This window comes from Neophocaena asiaeorientalis, unplaced genomic scaffold, assembly GCF_003031525.2.
Source record: "Neophocaena asiaeorientalis asiaeorientalis breed wild unplaced genomic scaffold, Neophocaena_asiaeorientalis_V1.1 scaffold429, whole genome shotgun sequence".
Lineage (NCBI taxonomy): Eukaryota > Metazoa > Chordata > Mammalia > Artiodactyla > Phocoenidae > Neophocaena > Neophocaena asiaeorientalis.
In genome coordinates this window covers 5,314,238-5,323,536 of record NW_020173550.1, presented here as the reverse complement: position 1 = coordinate 5,323,536, position 9,299 = coordinate 5,314,238, and the positions used below count along the sequence as shown (strand labels likewise).

Here is a 9,299-nt window from a genome sequence, read left to right as displayed (position 1 = left end):
AAAAAAAAAAAGAAGCTGCGGTGGCTGTGTGGTCCCCCGGGCGACACTCACGATGTGGGGAGACTGTCGGCTCATCCCAATCACGGTCCGGTTGATCCTTCTCAGCAGCCGTTCCATTATCAGCTGTACGTGCAGCGCCGTGGGACCCTGAGGGGGAAACAAAGGGATGGACACCACTTCTTCTGACTCAGCTTCACTTTTCTTAAAGAAACTCTGGACTGCTGAGAGTTCTCTTTAACTCTCATTCTGGCTCTTCAGTACAAAGCAATCTCTTGTCCAAAAGGGGGAAACATTGTCACAGAACGATACATAATGTTATTAAGGAATCTGCTGAACATAATTGGTTCTGACATTTAAAAGATGAACGTGGAGATGCAGGGGAAGAAAGCTTCTCTAATGACCCAGGTCATCTGGGCTCGCTGAGAGCTCCCTGTAGCCAGCAACTCAACAGTTTATAGAGACTCCTGCTAGCACGAGGTGCTCGGTCCTGATGCTGAGTAGATCAGGTTACCCCGGACAATTTGGTGCATAAGTGGGAAGAAAAGGGCGAAAACATGAAGTTCTTGCTACCTCCTCTCTAGGATGTAAAAAAACAAGAAATTCAAGTCAAGGAGATTGTTATGGACTGATCATTCGCGTTCAAAATTCCTGTGTTGAAGCTCTAACCCCTAATGTGATGGTATTTGGAGATGGGGCTTTTGGAGATAGATAATCAGGTCGTGAAGACAGGGCCTGGGAGTAATAGGTTAGTATCCTTATAAGAAGAGACACCTGAGAGCTTGCCCTACCAAGGAAAGGCCGTGTGAGGACACAACGAGAAGGTGGCCATCTGCAGGACAGGAAGAGGGCCTCACCAGGACCCAACCATGCAGGCACCGTGACCTTGAACTTCCAAGCCCCAAGAACTATGAGAAATAAATTTCTGTTGTTTAATCCACCCAGGCTGCAGTATTTTGTTTCGGCAGCTCGAGCAGACTAAGACGGGGATTTACTATTCTGACTCTGTCATGTGTGACCATGAGCAATTATTTAACTTTGTGGAGCTTCAATTTTCATAGCTGCGAGAAAAGAAAGAAAAGATCCCGTACAGGAATTAGCTGGGCTGATGCACCCAACAGTGCCTCATGAATGTTGTCTTTCTTTCTCCTTCTTCCTTTTCTTGTGGTTTGATGCTATACTCCTTCAGCTCCAACTTATCAATATTCAAGTTGCCTTTTCAAAGCCTTTACCCATTATTGCTTCTTGACAGATATTCAAATCTCCTGCTTAATGCTTCAAACAACTAGATCACTGCTATTTATGTAATTTTATTAAAACACCAAGTATCGTTAGCGTCCCCTCTCTCCCACCCTCGCTTCTTTCCTTCCTTGCTTTTTATTATTTCTCTGCTTGCTTCCTATTTCTTTAAATGAAAGTGATTCATAACACCCGCCTCTCTGTAGGAACATGGGTGCCATGTAGCCATCATGGGGGGTAGCGACTATGGTTTGTCTTCGACTGAAAACATTCTGCAAAGTTCTCCAGCCTCTTGAGTGGAGGCTGTGACAGGTCTATCTCTAGAACATGGAAAATCCAGGCAGTGTGGCCCCGGGCTTTTTGAGGAGGAGGAGATGAGGTGAGATTAAAAAAAAAAAAAAAAAAAAAAACGCACATCATTTCTACTAGGCTCCAGAAGGAAGGATCAGTTTCAGAGAGAACATAAAATGAGAACTTCTCAGAAGCTCTGGTAGATCTACAATAGTGCTGTCAGGTATCGGAGGTATAACAGGGTAGAGGTTTCTACCTAACAAGTCTAAACAGGGCTCTGGATCTGAAAAGTCCTCAGCCGGATCTCAGTGATGGGCAAACTGGGCCAATCAGGAAAATCAACCAGTAGCAGCCCCAGCAGTAGGTGGATCTCCCTGGACCTAGATTTGCACGACAGAGTCTAGCCGGGAGAAGCCTCTCTAAACACCTCTAAAATGGGTGCAGCCTGCCCCAGCGCCCAGGTTCTCAACTGCCTGGGACTAGGAGAGCCGGGCAGTGGTCCCTGTCCCAGGCCTTGGGACCAGTGTACGCTCTGCTCTGCATCAGTGACTCTTTGACTCACCACATCCTTCCTGTCCAGAACTTCCAGGAGGTAGCTCAGAAGCTGCGAGCTGGCCTCATGGTCAGGCTTGCTGGAGTTGTCGTCTAATTGGCCGCTGAGCTGGTCTATCAGCAGAGGCAACAACACGTCTCTGCACTCTGAGGGGGAAAATGCAGACCACTCACCAGCTGTAGGAGCGCCCCCCACCCCCAGAACTGCCTGGCTCCTTCCTGCAACGCCCTCTCTGCCTGTTCCCCCAGCTCCCAACTGTGCACTCAGCCCTGCAGGGGCTCCTCCAGGCCACCGAGGAGGATGTGGTTTTAGGCACGGAATTTTAGCCCAGTACCTTGACCTTAAAAACAAAGAAAATCCCACTTATTGTGGGTCCATGTAGCCAAATGTTTAAAGTATTTAACAATTTCTTTAGCTTTTTTTTTTTTTCTAAAAAAAGGCCAACTTGGGAATTCCCTGGCGGTCCAGGACTCCGCGCTTCCACTGCAGGGGTCACGGGTTTGATCCCTGGTCAGGGAACTAAGATCCTGCAAGCTGCACAGCGCAGCCAAGAAAAAAAAGGCCAACTTGATACTTGCAAGCTAAGTCATATGAAACTAACTAAGCAAGGTATATGCTTTTAATTTTTTTGAAACGTTCCACCTAATGGAGAAAATGTACTCGAAAATTCCTATGAATACTGAGCTCCACCAGCACATCTCAGTGTTTCACAGACATTCTGTTCATGCTTTCGCAGGCACGTGGACTTCATAAAGTAAGGTATTATCTTCCTACTATGTCTTCCTTCTGAGATCTTTCACAATGATAAAATATCATTCTGATGAGTCCAGACATTCTGGGCACTAACAGAAACGACTGTGAGTGATGATAATACTTCCTCTGTTGGAATCTTCCAGGGCATCCTTGCTCTTCTGCTCAAACAATGCATCTTTATCGTCTCATTTATGGTTTATGCATCCTTAGAGGCAGAGGGAATCACAGCATAGTAAGAAGTTGACTAGTATTAAGTTTTCCACTTGAGAGCACTCACTAGCTTTCTGCACTCCCCCTGACTGGGTCCTTGGAACAGCTGAAACGTCTAACACGAATTCTGAGGCTCAGAAAAGGTCAGAGCCAAAAGACGTGCTGATATGATCTAGTTCAAGTCCATCCTTCCATAGAAACAGAAGCTGAGACTTAGAGAAGGTCCCTCATTCGTCCAAAGTTACATAACTAGCCAGGGGCAAGGCTAGAAGGGTTCTCCCACCAACAACCCACTCAACTTTTCCTATTTCTGAGGTGTCCTGCCAATCCTCAGACCCTCCAGCCGATACACACTGCACGAGTCACCCTCTGGGGCTCCCCCGAAGCTCCCACGGCTGCCCCACCCTAGCGAGTCTTGGGTTTACTGGGAAAGAACCAGGTATTGGACCTCTTTCCTATGGCAACTTTGGGACAGGAACACAGTGATTTCCACCTGGTGGCTATGTGCTTGACTTTAGTTACAAAATGAAGAGTTTTTTATCAGTGTAAGAGTGTTCTCCTCTCCGCTCCCAGCAGTATGACGGTAGTCTGGCTCGCCTACAGCTCCCCCCAAAACCTCTCTGATTTATAGTGATTGCCAGTTTCCATGGTGTAAGTCCTTCTGCCATGGTCACTCTTCAGCCACTAAGATGACATGACTGGGCATGGAGTCGAGAAAAGATGTGCATAACCAGCTCCGCCGAGCCAGTATAAGTGGCATGCAGTCCATCACTACCCTACAGCATCATGGCATCACTGCCCCATAACATCACTGCCCCATGGCATCACTGTCTGCCCCAGCCCCTGGTTACTGGCGTTATACTCTAAGTCAAAGGAGATGCATTTGTTTAAAAGGACCGTCTTTACTGCTTGCCTGTTACTTTAGGGGGTTCCTATTCTGAGGACAAAGTTTGCTAATTAATGAAACGCGACTTCAAATTAAAGATTAAAGAACACATGATTTTGCTCTTTCGGGAACTATGGGAATGCTGAACTGACTTCACCTTCTCCTTAAAACTGGTTTCCCAGGAGGTCCTCAAGTACCAGCAAACGACTGGCAAGGACATTACTGACATTAAAAAAAAAAAAAAAAAAAAAAAGGCAGTGTTGGCTGAAGAAGACACAAGACCGGGATTTCTGCAAGCAGCAGTTTTTGGTGGAGACTCACCCGACTGCCGGAAGAGATTGCTCTCTACTATCTTGGTCATGCAGTTCAGTTTCTGGCGAACTAACTGGTTGTCAGGGATGCTCTGAACGAACTTGCAGAAGAGTACGCTGCAAGAGAAACCCCAGGAGTCACTGCTTCCATTCTGCCGAGTTCAAGGGAGCACTACGCATTTCCCCTCTACTGGGAAATTATTTACGCGTGGACAGGTCTACCTGGAATTCTCTCCACAATGACCTGAGAGTCTGTCTCTACGAAGCCAAGGAGAGGCTCGATTCCGTGCTCACTCCAGAGCTCAGCCTGGGAGCTAAGTCAGCCTAAACTGGCAAATTAGTCAGGTCCATCACTGCTTTGCAGACCTACCTTCACCCGCAACTTCTGCAAAAGTCTTTTCGGGCTGCCTCCACCCCGGTGCCCATCACCATCTGACTCGGCATTTCGGGGGTACTTTGGTATAGGGCTGGAAGCGTATTGTTATGTACTTTTTTCTGTAGTTAATTTTGTGTCTGTGTGTCTTGTTTCCCTGGAGAAAGGGCAAACCTCTCTGAGGGACTGGCTTTGTGTCCTCTTTTATGGCTTCCGCAGAACTGAGCAGAAAAAGGTGTTCGGTCAATACGTGTTAGAAGAATCACAGCATGTGTAGCCGCCTAAGCTCGAGCCAGCAGGGGAGCTGCTTCTCTGTTAAGAAACAAAAGTTTTTGGCCATTTACCTGAGCTCAACTGGATCGAACACAAGTTTGACGTCATTAATGATGCTAGGAAGGTACTTCAAGGCTGCCCCCTGCAAGAAAAACACCGAAGGCATATTCAGTGGCCAAGCAGGACAAACACAGAATTTCCTGCTTGATCCCAGGAAGAAACGACTGATGCGGGGATCCTGAACAGGGAACCGGACACAGACACTCTCGCCATGAAGAAGAAAGCTGATGCTGCGCTACATGATCTCCCAAGGTCTTTTTCCTGAAAAGTCCAGAGGCACACCTTTCTGCCCTCACCACCCAAGAGCCACTGTCCATTTAGAATTCAGTTTTCTACCCGAGGAAGTAGTTAAAAATCTGGACATCTCCCTCACAGAGTTGCCACAGAGAGCAAAAAATAAAGCTCGAACTTGAGTCTTTAGGGATTACATATTTTACCTCAAAAAACTAATAATGAGGATGATGATGGGGACGATGGGCTTCTGGGAAGAAGGGGAGGCCTAAGAATAAAGCCTGTTGCTTGAACCATCATCAGGATCAACTGGCTGAATTCACAGGGTCCAGAAATGCCATTCAAGGGACGTCTAAAAGGCTAGTTTGTCATCTTTGGTGAAACGACCATTTAGGTCTCCTGCCCATTTTTTGATTGGGGTGTTTGTTTTTCTGATATTGAGTTGTATGCGCTGTCTATTTTGGAAAGTAACCCCTTGTTGGTCGTACTGTTTGCAAATATTTTCTCCTAGTCTGTCGGTTATCTTTTCGTTTTCTTTATGGTTTCCTTTGCTGTGAAAAAGCTTTTAAGTTTGATTAGGTCCCACTTGTTTATTTTCGCTTTTATTTCTTTGGCCTTGGGAGACTGATCTACGAAAATATTGCTACGATTTATGTCAGAGAATGTCTGGCCTATGTTCTCTTCTAGTAGTTTTACGGTGTCATAGATTATAGTTAGGTCTTTAAAACAGGCACATGAAAAGATGCTCAACATCGCTAATTATTAGAGAAAAGCAAATCAAACTACAATGAGGTATGACCTCACACCGGTCAGAATGGCCATGATCAAAGAGTTTACAAACCATAAATGCTGGAGGGGACGTGGAGAACAGCGAACCCTCTTACACTGTTGGTGGGAATGTAAATTGGTAGAGCCAATTTTTATGGAAAACAGTATGAAGGTCCCTTAAAAAAACTAAAAATAGAGTTACCATATGATCCAGCAATCCTAATCCTGGGCATATACCCAGAAAAGATGAAAACTCTAATTTAAAAGATACAGACACCCCAATGTTCACTGCAGCACTATTTACAATAGCCAGGACATGGAAGCGACCTAAATGTCCATTGACAGGTGAATGGATAGAGAAGATGTGGTACATATATGCAATAGAACACTCCAGAGCAGTAAAAAAGAATGAGATAATGCCATTTGCAGCAATGTGGATAGACCTAGAGATTATCATACTAAGCAAAGTCAGGAAGAGAAAGACAAATATCATATGATATCACTTATATGTGGAATCTAAAAAATAATACAAATAAATTTATTTATAAAACAGAAACAGACTCACAGACATAGAAAACAACGGTTACCAAAGGGGAAGAGAAGGAAGGGATAAATTAGAGGAGTATGAGATTAACAGATATACGCCACGGTATATAAAATAGATAAACAACAAGGATTTACTGTATAGCACAGGGAACTATATTCGACATCTTGTAATAACTTATAATGAAAAGAATTTAATCTATATATATACACACACATATATATATATTTGAATCACTGTGCTGTACACCAGAAACTAACACAGTATTGTAAATCAAATCTACTTCAATAAAAATAAAAAAAATAAATAGCTAGCTTGTCTTTGGCAAACCAACATTTGAAAATACAAATGTACATAAAAGTTAAAATAAAGGGATTTCCCTTTACTTTCTATAAGTCATTCTAAAATTAACAAGTTTTCCACGAACTAACTAGGATTAATTTTCTTTTATCTCCCACCATGGCCAGTTCTATGTTGCCCCAGAACATCCTCACCGACAGCATTAAGAGTTACTCAATGGGGCTTCCCTGGTGGCGCAGTGGTTGAGAGTCCGCCTGCCGATGCAGGGGACACGGGTTCGTGCCCCGGTCCGGGAAGATCCCACATGCCGCGGAGCGGCTGGGCCCGTGAGCCGTGGCTGCTGAGCCTGCGCGTCCGGAGCCTGTGCTCCGCAACGGAAGAGGCCACAACAGTGAGAGGCCCGTGTACCGCAAAAAAAAAAAAAAAAAGTTACTCAAGCTGACCTTGATCTTGACAGCTTCCTCCAGAGGCCTGTCCATCAGCATATTGAAAGCGAGAAATAACTGGCGGATTGAATTACTGAATTCATCTCCATCTTCACTTTGGCCATAAAATCTTCAGAGAAAAAAGAGAAGGCGGGAAAAGAAAAAAAAAGAGAGAAGGAGGTCAGATTCTCCATCTTTAAAAGAAGTTTTCCAACAGATCTGTTGCCTACACAATGCTGGAAGCCCATGCCTCACTGGTCACCTCTTTACACCGTGCACAGAGGAGTCACACGTGCTCTTAGGTGGTTCAGGAAGGGGCCCAGTAGCTGGGAAGTTATCCCCACCTGGACAAAAGGAAGGTAGTGATTTGTACGTAAAGTCCTACAACAGAGCTCTCCCACTGTCCCCCTGAAGCTGTCCGAAGGCCAGTCTTGGTGATGTCCTCCAGCCTAGTGGCGTGCGGGCATTTCCGGCACAGAGCGGGGAATGGCTGGAAGCAGCTTTGCCTCAAGTAGCAGATAAGCCCTGCATGCAAACCTACCATCCTCAGCTCATTAGCACAATGTCCAGCAAGCAGGGGCCTCCCCGCCCAGCTACCTTCCCTGACAGCCCAGTCTTGCCTCCACACCTCCCCTCCTGCCTCTCTCTCCTCTTCTGATCTTTGTGTCTAATCACTCTGCCATTTGAATCATTCTGTCTCACCGCAACAAGCCCTGATCATTTGCGTTCAAGTTCCAGACAAGGGGTAGAGAAGCTGCTCAACCTAGAAACGTTCTGAGCCCAACCCAGTCTGCAAGTCCAGTTAGCATCCTCCTATCCACTGAACTGGCCACACTGGTGCCGACCTGCCTCTAGGACAGCGTCCTCCCACGACACGGGCTGCCTTGGTCTTTGCTTATTCGTGCTTGTTTGATTAAAGTACGCTATCAACTGAAAAGTTGGTTCTTTCTCATAAGTAGAAATCAGAAGGTCTTTGGCCCATTTCTCAGAAACACAAAAGTCCCCAAATTGTAGTCCAAGTGCATTTACACTGGGTGGCAATCTTACCACCAACTGTCAAGAGTAGGGATGGTTTGAACTTAGAATTTCATACACACGCTCAAATACATACGTACACGCATATACATATTTACATTAGTCTCCTCTGTTCACCTATATCTTATATGGTACTCATGGAATATGAACTTCTCAGAAAATTATTCAATCAGAGGGCTTCTGCTAATCCTCAATTCATCCATTTTGCAGAATTTTAGAAAAGAACTTTATTTGCAATTGAGTCCACAAAGTATATCAAAATTAACATACCCGGAACAGAACTCACTTGATTTTCCTGTTCACCTTTAAATAGCCCACGTCTTGGCAAACAGCACCCCAAACCTAGAAGTTATTTATCGTTCTTCCCCTTCTCCCATTCTCCCACCAAATCTAACAGCAAGTCCTATTCTCTCTTCCCGCTAAATCAGTCCACTCTCTGCATCTCCTCAGAGACAGAGCCACCGTATCTCACATTTGAACTAAAACCGCCTATTAAGTGGTCACCCAGGTTTCACTCTTCACCCTTGATAATCCACTTTCCACCCAAGAGATGAGATGATTATGTAAAATGTAAGCCAGATTCCACTACTTCTCTAACTGAAACCCTTCAGTGGCTGCCCGAGACCCCTGGAATGAAATCCGAACTCCTTGCTGTGACCTAGAAGGCCCCCATTGCGTACCCGCCTGCCAGGCTCCATCCTCCCATTCCCAGTCTCCACGGTCCAGCAACATTGGCTTCTCTTGATTCTTTAGCTGTTCATGCCCACTGCACTTCTCTCCCCTGAGATCTTCAGAGGCTCATCCCTCATCTTTCAGTCTCAACTCAAACCCCAGCTCCTGGAGAGGCCTCTACCACCAGCTCAGCTCCGGGAGCCTTCCCTGGTCACTGTCACATCAACATCTTCCCTCCTAGCTCTTATCCGTCTGAGATGATCTTGTGGGTCTCTTTCTTTATTATACGGCTCCCTGGCCTCGATGTAACCCACAAGCACCATCAGAGCAGGAACCCTGTCCCATCTGCTGCTAGATCCCAAGATCTAGTAGCAGATC

At 45.7% G+C, this 9,299-nt stretch overlaps 1 protein-coding gene across 6 annotated transcripts in view; it reads right to left on the bottom strand.

Moving 5' to 3' along the window:
• Positions 1 to 9,299, bottom strand: part of DOCK5 (dedicator of cytokinesis 5) — a 161,922-nt gene that overhangs the window by 61,555 nt on the left and 91,068 nt on the right. For all 6 annotated transcript variants that reach the window (XR_003003579.1, XM_024747671.1, XM_024747672.1 and 3 more), the window contains 5 exons: positions 7,233 to 7,344; positions 4,958 to 5,028; positions 4,251 to 4,357; positions 2,090 to 2,226; positions 52 to 147 (listed from right to left, as the gene is read on the bottom strand). Coding sequence is in view for 5 of the 6 variants with exons in the window: in XM_024747671.1 (XP_024603439.1) it covers positions 52 to 147; positions 2,090 to 2,226; positions 4,251 to 4,357; positions 4,958 to 5,028; positions 7,233 to 7,344 (523 nt within the window). In the remaining variant the exon portion in view is untranslated. The remainder of the gene's footprint in view (positions 1 to 51; positions 148 to 2,089; positions 2,227 to 4,250; positions 4,358 to 4,957; positions 5,029 to 7,232; positions 7,345 to 9,299) is intronic.